The sequence below is a fragment of the Oncorhynchus keta genome, chromosome 6 (genome assembly GCF_023373465.1).
Source record: "Oncorhynchus keta strain PuntledgeMale-10-30-2019 chromosome 6, Oket_V2, whole genome shotgun sequence".
NCBI lineage: Eukaryota > Metazoa > Chordata > Actinopteri > Salmoniformes > Salmonidae > Oncorhynchus > Oncorhynchus keta.
In genome coordinates this window covers 23,712,558-23,730,880 of record NC_068426.1, presented here as the reverse complement: position 1 = coordinate 23,730,880, position 18,323 = coordinate 23,712,558, and the positions used below count along the sequence as shown (strand labels likewise).

General features: G+C 43.8%; 1 protein-coding gene across 1 annotated transcript in view; it reads left to right on the top strand.

Annotated features, from left to right (window-relative positions):
* The window catches only part of LOC118384861 (nuclear pore complex protein Nup214-like), a 54,422-nt gene extending 36,422 nt beyond the window's left edge, over nucleotides 1-18,000 (top strand). The window contains 7 exon segments of the mRNA XM_052521163.1: nucleotides 4,567-4,634; nucleotides 4,896-5,076; nucleotides 7,465-7,632; nucleotides 9,276-9,447; nucleotides 12,340-12,494; nucleotides 15,444-15,477; nucleotides 17,198-18,000. Coding sequence (XP_052377123.1) covers nucleotides 4,567-4,634; nucleotides 4,896-5,076; nucleotides 7,465-7,632; nucleotides 9,276-9,447; nucleotides 12,340-12,494; nucleotides 15,444-15,477; nucleotides 17,198-17,243 — 824 coding nt within the window. The 3' untranslated portion in view covers nucleotides 17,244-18,000.
* Nucleotides 18,001-18,323: the final 323 nt, after the last annotated feature.

Sequence of the window (18,323 nt, the reverse complement as noted above, 5' to 3'; positions counted from 1 at the left end):
TTCGCTTTGTCATTATGCTGTATTTTTGATTGATTTGAGGAATTTTTATTGCCATTTTAGAATAAGGCTGTAATGTCACATAATATGGAAAAAGTCAAGGTGTCTGAATACTTTCCGAAGGCGCAGTATCTAGGGAACGAAGCAATGGGGCATCCTGATAAAGGCAGTTACCTCAGTTACTCATCCAGTCAGAGCTGCTGCCAAAGTGCTTAAATGAATGTAGTTGTTTTCCCTCTGTGGGACTGAGCAGCATCATTAGGATGGGTATTTATCACGCCATTAGGATAATGGAGCTTAGAGAGAAGGCCACTACTCTCTGATGGTCTTATCCAGTCCAATCCCATCCATCCATCAGGGCCTGTTAGGATCTGCTGGTATTGGCTGGCAGACCATACTCCTCCATGGGTCATAGGCCTCTCTAAACCACTATGCTGGAGGAGGTTGGCATTGACCACTGGTATAGGGTGGTCAGTTTTGTTTCACCTGTTACCGATCTGGTTAGGGTTGAGGATGGTGGTTAGCTGATCCCTGATCTTTACTTCTAGGGGTAAGCTCTACCTTGACCCTGTAAACCCAAGTATAAGGTAAACACTCTACTTATTGCCGGGATGATACCAGTATTTCGATAGTCGTTAGTATCGTGACAAGGAAAACAAAAACAATGCAAATTTAACTTCTTTAGAAAACAGCCCTAATTTTGGAAACAAACATTGTTTATATCCAGAATCACATTTATTTATTTTCCAAAATATAGACAAAATGTACATACTGCAGGTTTTTAAAGAACCGAGAGTTACTGTTTAAAATGTTCGCGCTACTGGTATTGTCACGATTCTGTTTCATAATTGCAAAGTAGTTAAAACACTGCCAGTTCCACTTTAATTAAGCCATTATTATGGCACCACGTTAAAAAATGATTTGGGTGGTGAAGTGATGTTGAGCCGGGAGTTGCCCTCTTCCCAGGGATTCTCTGAATTCCCACCCGTGCTAAGAGGTGCTGGGCCGCGGGAAGACAGTTGACCTGTCTGTGTGTGTCACAACAACTCCGCAGTTACTGAAGCAATGTCTCGGTTCTGAAAGTCCTAGGGCTCTGTGTTCCCACCCAGATAGGCTTTCTGTTATATCATAGTGACAATGTGTCTGTCTGGCCATATGCATGTACTAATAGTGGAGATAGGCTTACACTTCAAAGCCACGTTTGGGTTACTTTTTCATTTTAATTACACAAAGAATTGAATGTGGAAGCAGGGTTAGTTACGCTGTCAAAGTAATGAGGTGAACAGGAAATCTGAACTAGTTATCTGTAACGGAGGAGGTTGTGATGGGGGTTAATTGAGCTCACTGGTGCGCATGGTCTGTACCACTGTCGGTGCCTTTGTCTGTCTTTACTGTATTAGATTGGCAATATGTGAGGAGAGCAGCCCTTGGCCCGTCATTTATCCGCGGAGCCCCACAGCAGGTTAAACATGAATTAGGCCTACTTACCCTGCATCAGAGCACGCCTGGTCGATGTCGCTCTTAACAGAGCTGGATTAAGATGGTATAACCAAAGACCAGACTACATTAAATCTGTATTGAAACAGAGGAGGGACTGCCTGAACTTGTCTAATAAGAAAGCTCCATTTTACATCATAGACATGGAAGAAATCGGAGAGACTTTGGGTTTGCTCTGTAAGCCTAGGGGTGATTTCTCTTAACTCTATTAGCAGTTTGGTAGAGAGGGCAGTTAGGGGTATCTAAGGGAGTGTTAATAGCCAGGGTCATGTTTGTTACTAAATGTCTTTGTGCAGGTCTGAGGTGACAGCAGCCAGTCTTATAGCTACAATAGCCAACTAGCTAGCAACGCCAGGACAGCAACAGGTGTTACACTATAAATGGCCCTAGAATTCCTATTGCGTCTGGATATGTGTTATGCATTCCCATGTATTATTTCTGTCCCCTTCACGGCTGGCTAGTTATTTCAGGCAGTATATTGTCAGCATAGCTATGTGAACTAGCAAAAGGGCTGCTGTTACATTTGATTTTGTTGCACGTCCTCGTCCGCAAACTGCACAGGAACATTTGTGAATGTATTCGTTAATAAACATTAATGTTGACTGTTCCTTAGGGCTGTCCCGGGGGGGGGATATAGACACACCATATATAAACACACCTTATGTGATTTGATAAAATCAACTAAATATGTAGGCTACTGAGCTTGTCTGATGCTTTAAGCCCACTGTGATTAAATACTTAACACACAAATGTCTTGAGGGAGCCAGAGATCAAGATAGCCTAACCAAAAGAAAAAAATATGTTCCCGAATCATCTCCTCCCTCTGCTGCTAGCCTTCGCAGAGTCTGCCACTACGCTCAAGAAGTTGCCGGTAAATAGGCTACAACCAGTGGTCGGTAACCTTTTTCCATTTGGAGTGCCAATTTATCTTACCATTTCTACCAATCTGTGTGCCAGTTAGGATTTTCATATGCACATTCTTGTGGAACAGTTACATTTATTTCATAATAAAGTCTTCGTATCTCAAAATAGTTGTCATGTGATTAATAAAAATGATATCTAAATGAAAATTATACAAATCTAAAAGTATCTTCTATTGCCAACTATGTAAAAAATTTGCCTATCTGAAGCTGACAAATAAAAACATTGCAGCCTGCAGGTAGAAAATATCCTGATTTAAAAAAAATAATTACATTGGCTAATCATGGCTTGTCTGCAAGGACCTTCAAAAATTGTATCAACTATCAACTTGGTCCAGCCTGAAGCTTGCACTAACAAACTTGCAACATTGTATAAAATATTAAGGACCCTCAGTTTCCCGGGCCAGTGAGCTTCAGACAGACACAGCTGTAGTCTATTTGTTTAAGGGATAAGTAATCAGGTATGGCTATTTTAAGACGTTTCCACCGGTTCGGAGCATGACATTTTCCCCCCACTTTTTCGAATGGGAGAGAGCTGGAAAGATTTTTGAAATAGGCTACATTGAGGAACTATTGGCATTCTCAATGGATGTAAAAACAGACTGAGTTTACTTGCCGTTTGCGGTGAAGAAAAAATTCCTTAGATGCTCCAAAGCTCAGTAGTGGTGGTGAGTTAAATCAGAAATACTATCAGATCCCCAAATGGGCACAATTATAAGCCTATGTTTGCCCCCAGGCCAGGTAGCCACGGCCTACTTCTGTGTAATCAGGTACGTGTCCTTACTCAACATTGACAGGAGCCCTCCATACGAAACACAATGAATAAATGGACAACTCGTAAATGGAATGAAATAAACCAAAACCTGTTTCTCACAAGTGTAACTAACCTAGGTTGTGCACTCTGCAAACAACGTGTCCACTCCGACAATGAGAACTGTAAAATATTGTAATATTGAGCGCCTATATTGAATGCATTAACAGAAATTACTGTAACCAAACAAACATTGTAGATGATAAATGATGGGAATTAACAGTACATGTACTGCTGGTGATACTGGTGTGCCATCCCCACGTTCTCCACAATGGATTAGTCCACTCAGACAGGCGTCAGTCAAGACATGTGCAATGCGCAGTTGTAACAACAAAAATGTAACTAAAATATTCTCGATCGATCGACCAACAGCCTATCAACTAAACAATCGACCAGTCGACTAAATGGAGTCAGCCCTACTGTTTCTTTTATAGAAAATTAGCATACACAGTCAGAAGCATTTCATCTACGCCCTAAACTTGTTCACAAACAAAGTCACCACATGGACTAATTCAAGCCACAGTAAATGATACGGTGGGTGTCATGAATGAATGAGTCATTGCCAAGTCCCAGTTCCAGACTAAAGGCAGTCCCAGCATTAATTTGTAGACCTGTCCCCCATACTCTGAGAGAATAACATTTCATGTTCCGCCTGATTTATTATAGGGGAGTTGACTCTCGGCATGAGGGATTTAATAGACAGTCGTTCAGCGCGCTTTCTAAAAGCCACCAATTTAAAGGGAAAACGAGCAGAGGCCCAGGCAAAATGGAAGTGGAATAAAAGGGAAATGTGGAGTTGACTGGTGGAAGATATCCACCTATCCACCAGCCAGTATGCCTTTCTTTCTCACACGCGCAGGCACACCCACACACACACACAGCTTACGCTCTGCCACACACACAGCATGTACACATCCATCTAGAGTTTGTCAGAGGGCTAATCACACTGCATACATATCCAGTGTACATGGTGGCATTGTGTCAGAGATAAATGTGGGGATTTGTCTTTTTCTGCTCCACTGTCTTCCCCCCTCAGTCATCTATAACCTGCAAAGAAAATAGTTCTGTCGCCATAGTCTAATGCTGCTGGAACGAGGCCATCCATAAAACGACTGCACTATCAGCGTACACACACACACACACACACACACACACACACACACACACACACACACACACACACACACACAGTCCTGACATCCTACCACTGTCATCATCGCTAACCTTAAATGACTGTACGTCTAAAGGACAAATTGTGATAGTTTGCATGGTTGTATTGTACAGAGCCTGCTTAATGTATTTTATGTGCTACTTATTATTTTCTGTCCTCTTCCCTCCCAGCTTTCGGAAACTCCTCCACTACCTCAGTGTTCGGTCAACAGTCCAGTACTGGGAGTGTCTTTGGACAGGTAACATTCACATTTGATAGTGTGTACAAAATAGACAACCATCCTACCATTTTGATATGTAACACTTCAGGGAAAGACTCCCAAATGCCCCTCTTCAAATGTGCACACGCCGCACCACTCACATACACATGAGATGTATTATTGCATTTGGGTAAGAATCATGGAGAGAACTCATCAGGGAGGCTCATATGTACTTATTACTGCATAACAAACACTGATCATTGTGACCGTGGCTGTGCACCACTCCCCTATCCTACCCAGCAGCAGCCATCCAGCGGTGGGGGTCTGTTTGGATCTGGCTCTGCCCCGGCTGCAGCCTCCCAGCAGGCAGGGGGAGGCTTCTTCAGTGGCCTGGGGGGCAAACCCAGTGAGGACGCCGCCAACAAGAACCCTTTCGGCACTGCCGCTGCCACCGGGGGCTTCGGACAGCCCAACCAGACAGGTGGGAGAAGGGTTGTAGCAGAAAGGATGACTGATCTTAGATTTAAACTTCCTGTTCAATTTTAAGTCTGACGGGTGCAGTTATCATCAGCAGGGGGGAACCCTTTGATTGACATCCCTCTTGAAAAAGGATGACAAAGTCCACTGCAATAAATTCATAGCTCCAATACTTTTGCATTAATGTTATCAAGACCGATGTTTTCATGTGGGGGGAGGTAGCGAATATAATCATATTTTTTGTTTCTAAACACAGCCTCACGTAAATTGATTTTCTCCAGCATTATGCTGCGAGTCTTAATCTCATAAGCAGAGCAGTGATTTAGCCTGTTGCTGCTGGAGGCACTGACAGCGTATGTATCTGTGCTGTCCTTTCTATGACACAACATGAGTCAACACAACACAACCATCCTCTATAGCTCCCGGTCATATGTTACTGCTCAACAGACTGGCATAGTTTTCCATAGCAAATAGGTTTGTATCTCTTGTTTTCTTATTCCTCTAATGCACATAAACTGCATCGAATCATCCATGTTTGTTCTGTAGATGAATGCAAATATGTTAATATTTTCTCAACATTTTGAGACCTTGAGGTGGTACGTGATTCATTTGTGTTAAACAATGTTAATGAAATCATTAGTCTGCTTTTCTTCCAAGCTATATTTCACTGTGGTACTGTACATGTAGGTTTGATGAGTAGAAATATCCACTTGAGCCACCCCCATTCTGTCCTCCTATGCCCTCTTTTGTTCTGAATTGAAATGGTGCAGTATTCTGATTATGACTATGTGAATATGTATGGCCCATTTCATAGGGACTATGTGATAGTATATCGCTTGTTTGCCCATGGCTTTGATTCTTATGAGATAAGTCATGCAATGGCACTCGTATTGCTTTTTATTACATTTTCCCTGAACATATTCTAACCCACATTTTCACCCATGTCTTTGCTGCATGCAGACCATTAGCTTTTAGTCAAATTCCTCAATTCCATTGTTTCTTGGACACAATCACCTTTAGGAAGAGCACTGCAAATGACTATTTTCCTTGAGTAGCTCTTAACTGACAGTAGGCGTTGTGCCATGCTGCGTAATACATCAAGTGTCCATCCCAATGTCTTCCACACACACCTAATACCATTTAGCCACATATCCATTTCCTCCCTCCTTGTCTCTATGATGAAAAGTGACCCCCTTTATCTGGTAGTCAGGTAACTTGTCTATGTAACCACCCAGCCACAGGAGAATCCATTTTGATTTGAAAGGTGATTTATTTTATTTTCTCTCACGTTGTTTGCTTTCAAGTTACTATGTTGCAAATTGTTGAAGCGTGAAGTGCTAAATTGCATCTCAAACAAGATTTCAGTGTTGCGTGTCATTTACACACAAGTACTTTCCATGCTCAGTATTACCATTATGGTGAAAGCATTGTGCAAAAAAAGTATGAAAATGGCTCCTAGAAAAGAGTCTGGACTCTATGCTGATTTGATATATGATGTCTGGGACTTGGAAAAGATGTGTGAAATGAACATGAGCAGGAAACCTTCATTCGAAAACTAGAATTTAACGATCGGAAATTAGGCTTTTAAACATCTCTCCAGTGTATCTCTATCAAAAAGAGAGGAAAGATTTACATGAGAATTGAAACATTGGCAGCGTTGACATGGGGGCCACATCTGCCAGTGCAGTCGGAACAGAAAGTGACCAGTGGGCTGTGAGGTTGCAGCTGATCCCAGGTCAGATGAAGAGGCCGACTTCCCAGCCATTTAAAAGTGAGACGCACTGCACTGTGAAGATCAAAAGACAGAGGGAGACCTGGGTCAACCGGAAAGTGTGTTGTTCTCATGACACCCCCAAACAATATTCCACCACATCGTTCTAGAGATGAACATCTAATGAGCTTGGAGGGAGATGGATGGAGAGAAAGAGAAAGAAGTTAGGCGGCTGATTTTCCTCGCATGATTAGGATTTTGAAATGGATGTGTCCGAGTGAGGAATCATGGGCAGGAAAGAGAGCTCTGTGAAGCTGTCAATTGTTTCCCATAGCATTTCTTAAACTGGATGCTTAGCTTAGTGGCGTTCTGTCTAGAAATCTTTTGGGTTCATTTTAACTTATGGGAAACACATGGTTGGTTTACTTTTGTGTAGAAACTCTTGTTTTCCTCTCTATCTATTGGAAACACTAAGGCTGTTGACTTAACTTATATTTAACTGGAACTGAGTACCGGCCCTTCAAATGTTCTGCTGCTTGAGTTCCTGCACCTCCTTATAGAATATTAGCTCAAAACTATTGCACCTAAATATGAACAGTCCCAGCACTCAAAATGAGTACAGGCACCTATTTCAGTTTAGCACTGCTATAAATCCACTGTTAACCTCTGTTTGTCCTACAGGAGGAACTACCCTGTTTGGGAACAGTGGGGCCAAAACCTTTGGCTTTGGCTCCCCAGCGTCAACATTCGGGGGGGGGGAGCAGACTGCCAGTGGAACCTTCAGCACGGGAGGGGGGAGCGTGGCCGCTCAGGGGTTCGGCTCCTTCTCCACCCCCACCAAACAAACAAGTAGGCTACACCCTCACCCCAAAACAAGTGACAAGTCACCCAGCTCTGTCAACTCCAGACTTTTTTGCCCATGGTGATGTACTGTATATGTTCAAAAGTGTTATCCAACAATGTTACAAATAACCCTGGTCTCTTAACCGCGGTCTCTTTACAATACCTTCTACCCTCTGAATGCATTCCCCATCACTATCCCCTCTAGTCTCTTTGACTGTAATAGTAACAGCCATTTACATTCTTGGCTCCGTCTCTGATGTTGTCCTGTCCGCCTCGGGGTGTTGATGCGGCGGGCTGCTCTGTGATGTGTGAGGGTCAGAGAGAAAGACAGGTGGTTGTGGATGAACACTCCACACACTCATCACTTCCTCTTTGGCCCTGTGGCAGCAGCAGATCCACTCCCTGCAACCTCAGCTGCCGCCACTGCTTGCTCCCCAAGGAGAGACTCACTCTGTACTCCTTTATCATCTGAGTTACAGCTACAGTCACATGATCTCTCTCTCTCTCTGCCAGTACAACACTAGTGGATCATGGTTAGGCTACATTCCACAATGTAGCATCTTTCCGAGCTAATGAACAGTCTTGGTGTCTACTTGGCTGAAGAATTTAGTCAACGCAGATATATTTCCTCAATTTAGCAAATAATATAGCATATCTTAGAAATTAGAGTCATAGCGTTCCCCAAATGTTAGCACCACTAGTTTTGTCTTGGCATTTTACTCAGCTAGCTATATAGTGGTAGCATCTACCCCTAAACTCTTCTGGTCATTTTCACAAAGCATCTAAGAATAGGAGTGCTGATCAAGGATCAGGTCATCCCTCTTAGTCATTACCTGATCATAGATTAGCACTCTTACTCTGAGACGCTTTATTAATACGGAACCTGTATTTTTGGTACTGCTGTCACTTCTATAGCTACTATCACTGGCCAGGGTCCAAGGAATGTAATCCCATTACATTAACCCAATCAATTATTCACTGGGCCGTGCTTGTAGCCAGGCTGTCATTTCAGTGATCCCCTCTGTTTATGACTCTCTTTTCATCCCAAAGAGTGTGTGGTTGGAAATTGATTTCCATCAAGCCCTCATAGCCACAATGGTGTGTGTGTGTGTGTGTGTGTGTGTGTGTGTGTGTGTGTGTGTGTGTGTGTGTGTGTGTGTGTGTGTGTGTGTGTGTGTGTGTGTGTGTGTGTGTGTGTGTGTGTGTGTGTGTGTGTGTGTGTGTGTGTGTGTGTGTGTGTGTGTGTGTGTGTGTTGTCCATGAGTGAGAAAGCTGTTGTCCCTGAACAGAAATGGAGGTGTTGTAGAGCAGGCAATAATACAATAAAAACTTTATTAATCATGTTGGGGCTGTTCGTTTCAGGGCAACAGCAGGTGTGACATACACATGCATCAAAGTTGAGGAAGAATATAAACATTGCCTGTGTTTGCTTCTATTTTTGAAGTATTTACTTATGTATGGTTAGTATTAGACTGTGGTAAGTGTCCCCTGAGACATTCTGTCCTGCCCGCCCATCTCAACGAATTCAAGAATATTGCTCATATATACGTGTCAGCTTTATTCATGTAACCGTCCCGCTCATGTATTGTTATCAAATCAAAGTCAGCCAACTTACTCTTCCTCACACCCCTCTATCTGTACCCCTTCAGGTGGTTTTGGGAGCGCCCCTGTGTTCGGTAGCCCCCCTGCTTTCGGGGGCTCCCCAGCGTTTGGGGGGTCAGCAGCATTTGGCTCGGCCCCGTCCTTCAGCAGTCCCATGGGCTCCTCAGCCAACAAGGTGTTTGGAGAGGGCACGGCAGCCGCCAACGTGGGAGGATTCGGGTAAGAGAGACACCCCTCTTAGACATTTATTGGATATGCAGAGTGAGATGTATTGTTCTAAAATGACAGTGTAGAAGATCTCAACATTCTTGATAATACTGACCATAAAGGCTGTAGAATTTCTTGCAAAGTTTTTATGCGTTTATTGCTGTATATTGGTTAGTCTTGATTTTCTTATGTATATTATGTATAGGGGCGGCAGGTAGCCTATGGGCGGCAGGTAGCCTATGGGCGGCAGGTAGCCTATGGGCGGCAGGTAACCTAGGGGCGGCAGGTAGCCTAGGGGCGGCAGGTAGCCTAAGGGCGGCAGGTAGCCTAAGGGCGGCAGGTAGCCTAAGGGCGGCAGGTAGCCTAAGGGCGGCAGGTAGCCTAAGGGCGGCAGGTAGCCTAGGGGCGGCAGGTAGCCTAGGGGTTAGAGAGTTGGCCAGTAACCGAAAGGTTGCTAGTTCGAATCCCTGAGCTAACAAGGTAAAAATCTCTCATTCTGCCCCTGAACAAGGCAGTTAACCCACTGTTCCTAGGCCATCATTGTAAATATGAATTTGTTCTTATTAACTGACTTCCCTAGTTAAATAAAGGTTAAATAAAAAAAAAATATGATTAAGGTTGACAAATTAAAGGAAAGCAATATAGGGACGAGGGGCTTTAGCCATTCCAACTGAGAGCACGCTGACACCTCCTAGCCACTGTTTTCATATTAACACATGGATTTTGTCACCAACACTCCCTGATAAGTAAATAATACCTTGCTAACCCCCAACCTCCTTTCTCAACTTGGGGCATAATACCCTAATCCCTGCTCGGCTACACTGGCACACGTTAATGAGCTTGACATTTCATTTAGAAAAGTCCACAGTAGATGAGTATTGAATATTTACTTACTGCATTTACAACAAGTATTTAAGTATTTCTGGTATTTGTTTATCACTATACATCAGGGGATGGAAATCAGTCAGCTATCACCACCCAGACCTCTTGCAGAGTCAACCTTTGCTCTGAATTTGACCTCAACCCTCATTGTACAATTATGGGAGAAAATGGGATTATTCCTTCATCCCCTCCCGCTCAGCTCCCTCTCCCCCTGGAGCAGCCCCCTGGCATGTGCAGGCCTGCTGAGGCATTGGGCACCTCTGCCAAGCCCCAAACCACAGAGGCATGTAGAGCTAGATTATTCCAGATAATCCCACTCTGAGGTCATAATGCCAGCAGATTAAGATGGGCTAGTTTCCCCCTTCTCTCTAGCCTCCCTCTCTCTCTCCCCCTGGGGTTGTTGTATTAGGCACAGGTCTTCTAGAGGGAATTGCCAACTAAACCCCCACCCCTCAATTCTCTACCACACACTCTACACACACACACACGCTTTACACCCTCTGCCTCGGGTCCTGTTGGCTGCAGGGAGATGGGAGCTAGCCTTGCCGTGCGTGAACTCATCTCTCTGTTTTTCTTATTCTTCTCCCATTCTCTCACTCCTTTCTCTATTTAAGTTGTCAGGGTTTCATCCTATTGGGCTGTCAGATGGCAGCAGGCCAAGTGGCTTGGTGTTTTCATTCATTCCCTTCCTCCATTCAGTCACACTTATTATTATTTTTTAAATGTGTTATTATGTCAGGACTCGTGAGGTAATTATTTTTGCCGTCTCTCACTTGTTATCACCCCGTCGTCTTGTTTACAATGAGAAATATTGATAAAGTTGTTTACGAATGCCGGTCCTGGTTTTGTTTTCCAAACCCCTGCAAATATTTCTTGAAAGATAGTTTCGATGATACAGTATTTCATGACTCCCTACAACCAGTAAATGTCACCCTCCCTATCTTTTTAAATTGGCTCCTCAATTTAGCAGTTTGCCGTACCTAGTGATGAGGCGATTGACCCAAGGGCGGTAGAGGTGGGCGGGCTGAGCAGAAAAAGATTGTCTCCTGTATTAGGGTCAGAGGTCAGCCTTTATTTTTGTCAGGGGGTCTACCCATGCTGCCTCCAAGATTAAAACCAGCAGAGCAACTGAGCTGGCTGGACAGCCCGGACTATTCTCTACCCCTCTCTCACTATCCCTCTATATTCTCGCTCTCTTCTTTCATGTCTTTATTCGTCTGTCTATTTTTCCTCTTCCCCTCACTCTCCGTCGCCTCTGACTACTGAAACACACTTATTACATATGCACATAGTATAGTATGTCTCTCCTTTACTCGTCCTCATCCCCTCATCTCTCTGCTGATGTTTGATGACTCTAGTCAAATAATCCTGGTTTGGTTGTGTGACTGGCACTGGTCTTGTCTGTCTCGCTCAGGGCACCTGAAGCCTCTGTCAGAAGTAACTTCCCCTCACACTGTTCTACTACATTTAAACTCAATAAAACATCAAACAAACCCTGCTCCCTGACTGTGTCGTAGCTTCCACACACAGATCCCAGATCAGTAGGGGAAGAGCCGTGGGAGCATTAGCGACTTATTCCATTGTCATTTAAATCAAGGCTTATTGCAATATGCTTTGATGTAATGGGCTCTGATATTATTTCAGGCAAGGCTGTTCCTCTGCATATTTTAGGTTACCTCTCCTCTCTGGGTTAGAATGGTAATGGGAACAGAGTAGAGTGACTGGGGTAGTGTGCTAGACTAGCTGTACTAAACAGTCTACAGACTGGAGGGAGAGGGAGTTAAGGAGCACAGAGCAGAGTAATTCGTCCTCTGACTGTATGGTCTCAGGACTGACATAGAGTATTAATTATAAAGTTGATGTAAACGGACCAGTGCCTCAATAACGTAAGAAATCAAATGTAGCAATGGTTATTCAACACATTTCCATGAAATGTTTATTAGGCTATTGTTAGACTGTAATATTGAATATTCAGTCTTTTAATGTTTTTAATCTTTTATGTGCATTTCTCTTCCTTCACAGCTTTGCTTCCACTCAACAAAGCACACTGTCATTTGGTGCTCTGGCCAACCAGAGTGCCCCATCATTTGGTAACCTGGCCCAGCAGCAGCAGGGGTCAGGGTTCGGAGCTCCTCAGCCCAGTGGCTTCTCTGGGTTCGGACAGCAGGGAGGAGGAGGTGAGTAGTAATATCTCACCCGTTCAGTTCATTGCATGGGAACGCTGCTCCAGATTATCCAGATGCACCCCAAGCCTTAATTGACCATGTCTCTTCCCTCCCTATTCTTGTGACTAAACTGTATGAAAGGAGTCCAACCCCCAGTTTAGTCATTTCTGCCCCTGCAGTCTCCTCCCCACTCCCCCAGCCACGCTAACAAGGTCCTCGTTTGAAGCTTTGCCAGTTAGTCCCTTCCCCTATTCCCCTGAAGTAAAGCCACTGTTTTTTAATGTAACCTTTATTTATCTAGGCAAGTCAGTTTAGAACAAATTCTTATTTACAATGACGGCCTACCGGGGAACAGTGGGTTAACTGCCTTGGGGCAGAACGACAGATCTTTACTTTGTCAGCTCGGGGATTTGATCCAGCAACCTTTCGGTTACTGGCCCAACGCTCTTAACCACTAGGCTACCTGCCGCCCCCTCCTAAGCTTGTTTTAAATAGCAGTCATTTAGCCTAGTGGCTAATGCTATCCCCAGCACTCTGTCTGCTGTGCAGTACAACAGGGCCACAAGATGCAGCACTAGGTTCATTCTAGGCTAGGCTAGCCGTGGGGATGGTGGAATCCCACAAGTGGCTTCCTATTAACGCACATTCCTACTGCGGTCACATGCCGCCATGCAAGTTATATTTTTTGTTTGTATATGGCAGTTTTCTCAAGATGGGAAGAGGAGGGTGGAAAGAACTCTTTCAGCATCTTACACTGAATGAAAATTTAAATGCAACATGTAAAATGTTGGTCCCATGTTTCATGAGCCAGAAATGTTCAAGAAGATGATTAAACAGCATAATCATTACACAGGTGCAGGGGCAATAAAAGGCCACTCTAAAATGTGCACAGATGTCTCACGTTTTGAGGGAGCGTGCATTTGGAATGCTGACTGCAGGAATGTCCACGAGAACTGTTTCCAGAGAATTCTCTACCATAAGCCGCCTCCAACGTTGTTTTAGAGAATTTGTCAGTACATCCAACCGGCCTCACAACCGCGGACCACGTGTATAGTTTTGTGTGGGTGAGCGGTTTGCTGATGTCAATGTTGTGAACAGAATGCCCCATGGTGGAGTTATCGCATGGGCAGGCATAATCTACGGACAACGAACACAATTGCATTTTATCGGTTGCAATTTAAATGCAGAGGTACCGTGATGAGATCCTGAGGCCTGTTATGAGGCCCATTTTTGTGTAAGATAGAGTACCAGCGGCACTACCATCACTCTCCTTCTTAATCAAATAGCCCTTACACAGCCTGGAGGTGTGTTTTGGGTCATTGTCCTGTTGAAAAACAAATTATAGTCCCACTCAGATTTAACCAGATGGGATGGTATTGCTGCAGAACACTGTGGTAGCCATGCTGGTTAAGTGTACCTTTTGAATTCTAAATCAATCACAGACCGTGTCACCAACAAAGCACCCCCATACCATCACACTTCCTCCTCCATGCTTCACGTGGGAACTACACATGCGGAGATCATCCGTTCACCTACTCTGCGTCTCATAAAAAAACAGCGGTTGGAACCAAAAATCTCAGTTGGACTCATCAGACCAAAGGACAGATTTCCACCGGTCTAATGTCCATTCCTCGTGTTTCTTGGCCCAAGCAAGTCTCTACTTCTTATTGATGTCCTTTAGTGGTATCTTTGCAGCAATTCGACCATGAAGGCCTGATTCACGCAGTCTCCTCTGAACAGTTGATGTTGAGATGTGTCTGTTACTTGAACTCTGTGAAGCATTTATTTGGGCAGCAATTTCTGAGGCTGGTAACTCTAATGAACTTGTCCTCTGCAGCAGAGGTAACTCTGGGTCTTCCTTTCCTGTGGCGGTCCTCATGAGAGGCAGTTTCATCATAGCGCTTGATGGTTTTTGTGACCGCACTTGAAGAAACTTTCAAAGTTCTTGAAATGTTCCGAATGGAATGACCTTCATGTCTTAACAGAATGATGAACGGTCGTTTCTCTTTGCTTATTTGAGCTGTTGTTGCCATAATATGGACATGGTATTTTACCGAATAGTGCTATCTTCTGTATACCACCCCTACCTTGTCACAACGGCTTAATGGCTCAAACGCATTAAGAAGGAAAGAAATTCCACAAATTAACTTTTAACAAGGTACACCTGTTAATTGAAATGCATTCTTGGTGACTTCCTCATGAAGCTGGTTGAGTGAATGCCAAGAGTGTGCAATGCTGTCAAGGCAAAGGGTGGCTGCTTTGAAAAATGTAAAATATATTTTGATTTGTTTTTTGGTGAGTACATATGTGTTATTTCATAGTTTTGATGTCTTCACTATTATTCTACAATGTGGAAAATATATAAAAATATAAATCATTGAATGAGTAGGTGTGTCTAAACCTTTGACTGGTACTGTATCTGTGACCAACAGATGCGTATATGTATTCCCAATCATGTGAAATTCATAGATTAGGGCCTATTTCAAATCCTGTTAGGTCTAGAGGAACTAGATAAGCAATCACATTATGATGGTTTGTGTTGGCACCCAAGTGGTTGACTGGCTCTGGAAGTAGTAGTAACTCACCCAGGTTTCTCTCGGTGTTATTCAGTCAACATTTTACAGAGTCATTTTAAATAGTCTCTACTGATAATTCTATCTAGATCGAGGGTGTTAAACAAATCGGGGGTGGCAGGCAACTCAATAAAATGTAAAATGACTAAAACCAAATTGAAACTGTAGAAATGATACTGAACCTACATTCATACAGTTTCTTGACTGTGTCCAGCTGGCTAATAATCACTAAAATGAAAGCTAGACAGTCAGAGCACTGAAAATACCCCCCAAAATTGCACATTTTGACAACAAGGAAATCTAACTATTTTTCAGTGCCCCTGGGGCAAAAAGAGTTTGATCTAAATTAAGTGTGTTTTGTTTTTCTGTGTCTATTCTTTTGTTGCAGGCTTTGGGTCTGCTGGCGGTTTTGGATCGAATCAGTAAGTATCACTCATCTTTGTGTGTGTGTGGATGGGTGTTTGGTGTCTGTTCACATTTGTTGTGTTCATGAGTGTCTTTGCTTGAGTGTATATATTTGTATGTTGAGTGTTTGAACCCTCCCTATACGCACTCGCTTGTGTCTCTGGCAGTAGCGTGTGAAGGAAAAGTGTGACCACAGCCCACTTATAAGAATCTGATGGGCAGCACGAATTCATAACAAGATTCCCTAATATATCATCCCTCCTTCCCCCCTTTGTCTTTCCTGTACCTTATTCAACCCTCACCATTCTCATCTCTAACACCACTGATCTCCTCACCCTCGAGGCCTCACCCCAGACACTCGCCTACTCGAGCCGCTTCCCCCTCTTTGCTCTCCTTTTCCCCCTACCTCTTCCCTTTCTCCCTCCTTTCTTTATCTCCTGCCTCATCCCTCCTTTATCTCTGCCCTCTCTCCCATCCTGCCTCCTCTCTCCCGCTCTCTCTCTCCCTCCCCCTCTCTCTCCCTTCCTGCTTCTCACTCTCTCCCTTCCTCCCTCTTCCCCTCCTGCCTCCTCCCTCCCTCTTTCTCTTTCCCCTCCTGCTTCCTCCCTCTCCTTTTGTCTCTGCCCTCCTTTTCCTCCTCCCACTCTCCCATGCCTCCTCTCATTGTGCTGCTGTGTCACATGGCCCTTGTGTATCCCCCAGGGTGCATTGCAGTGGAATGCGATCTGAAGTGCTCAGGAGAGTGTGGCAACACGGCCCAGCTCAGTCATTCACACGCTGTTAGATAAGCTCCTCTGTCTCCCTCTGTTCCGCTTCACCCTCTCCATCCTCTTCTCTCTGTTCTTGTCTTCTATTGCTTGCTTTCTCTTCCTCGTCCCTCCTTTAACACCCCCATTTCTGACCTTGCTCCCCCCCTCATCCCCCCCTTCTTCCTAATTCTCCTTCTCACTCGCTCCTCTCTTCTTCCTCATCCCCTCATCGTACCCATTTTATAATTGTTGATGAGAGCAAAATGCTGCCAAATGCTCTCAGGTGGGTCCTCTGTGTATGTTTTAGTTTCATTCGATGCAACTAGAATGTATATGCTTAAAGAAACATGGTTTATATTAATACTCTGACACAAGCAAGCATTGTGTTTTTATTTTAATAAGTCTTGATGTCATTCTGAATACATTTTCATGAGGCAGTGTGTTCATGTAGACAGAATTTACAGTACATAACGGCAGCTATATGTAGTTCTTAAGTAAAATTAATTTAATTCCCCCCTCTGTCCCATAGAAACTGACGCCACTCTTCATGTAGCTGCATCCTAGTATGACTCTAACCACCTGGACATATCTCAAGTGCCTCTCATCACTCTTCCTCCTTCTAGTCCCATTCCTACTTCTCTCCACCTCCCTCAGTTCTCCCCCTCGCCCACCTATCTCAACCCTCTCTCCTTCTCTGTTCCACCCATCCATTTACGCCTTCATCTTCCCTTTTTAGTGTGCTATGTTTTGATATGTATCGTGTGCCCTCCAGGACTCCCTCCTCATATATGTTGTATGTCCCTGTGTATACAGTATGTACATCCCTCACAGTACTATCAGACAGCAGTAGTATTCCTCATAATCATCAGTCAGGGCAAGGCAGGGCCTAGGGGGAAAAGTCCAAACTATAATAAGGTAGCTAACTTTCCAAGCAGAATTTAGTTTTTTTTGTTTTGTTTCTGTGTTCATTGTTTGTTTTTTTCTTCAGATCATCTTCTCAAACGTTTGGAGCCGGTCCGGGTTGGAGAAGCTAGTTTTTGTTGTCCCGCCCCCGGGCGAGTGCACCCCTGGTGTGTGTGACCAGCAACACTGCTCTCTGCAATCAAGCTCTTTGAGTAGACGACACCTAAAGGGAGAAGGGGGAGGAAGGGTGCGCAGGTTGGGGGTGGAAGGAAGGGGGGTTGAGGTGAGACAGTCCAAACTAGTTGTAAAGTATGTAGACTGATCACATAGACCATCGTAATAGTCTTACGTCAAGTACATCAATGGTGACTACCATGTGGAATGTGTATTTGGATGAGTGAATTTACATTTTGTGTGTGTTTTTCAAATCAGAACAGTTGGCTGTAACGCTATAATAGATTTGTTCATCCATATGAACTTTGTTTTCCTCTATAAAATAATTCTGCAGTTCTTAATTGAGCCTCGTTCTCACATATTTTGAATCTGGGAAAGTTTTAAACTTTCAATTGAAGTTTTAACATATCTTATATTCCAAGCTTTAGTAGTTCTGATAAGAATCAAGTTCTTAATGTTTCTCAAAACATGTCTTGTCTCACTAAATGGAGTAGGAAATACCATCCTCCGCAACAATAATTCATAATTTACTGACTCCAGGCAAGACTTCGGCAGGTCGTTGATAGAAGTATCAACTCTTGATTGCGTACAATGAACTGCAAATATGAGAAAATATTTTGCTTTTTATAATGCCTACTGTACCCCCATTCCTATAAATATGTATATTTTATACATGGAAAATGGGAAATAAACTTGGCAATTCTCGAATCTGTATTTAATGTAGTCTCTCTTTTTTTGACAACGCACTGAAGATGAGCACTAATTGATTGCCTTTTGTTGTTTTAATGATGACAGCCTCTGGCTATTTTCCTATTGCCTTTGTGTCTGTTTTTTTATTTAACTAGGCAAGTCAGTTAAGAACAAATTCTTATTTACAATGACGGCCTACCGTGGCCACATCCTCCCCTAACCCGAACGACACTGGGCAAATTGTGCCCCACCCTATGGGACTCCCGATCATGGCCTGTTGTGATACAGCCCGGAATCAATCCAGGGTCTGTAGTGATGCCTCTAGCACTGCGATGCAGTGCCTTAGA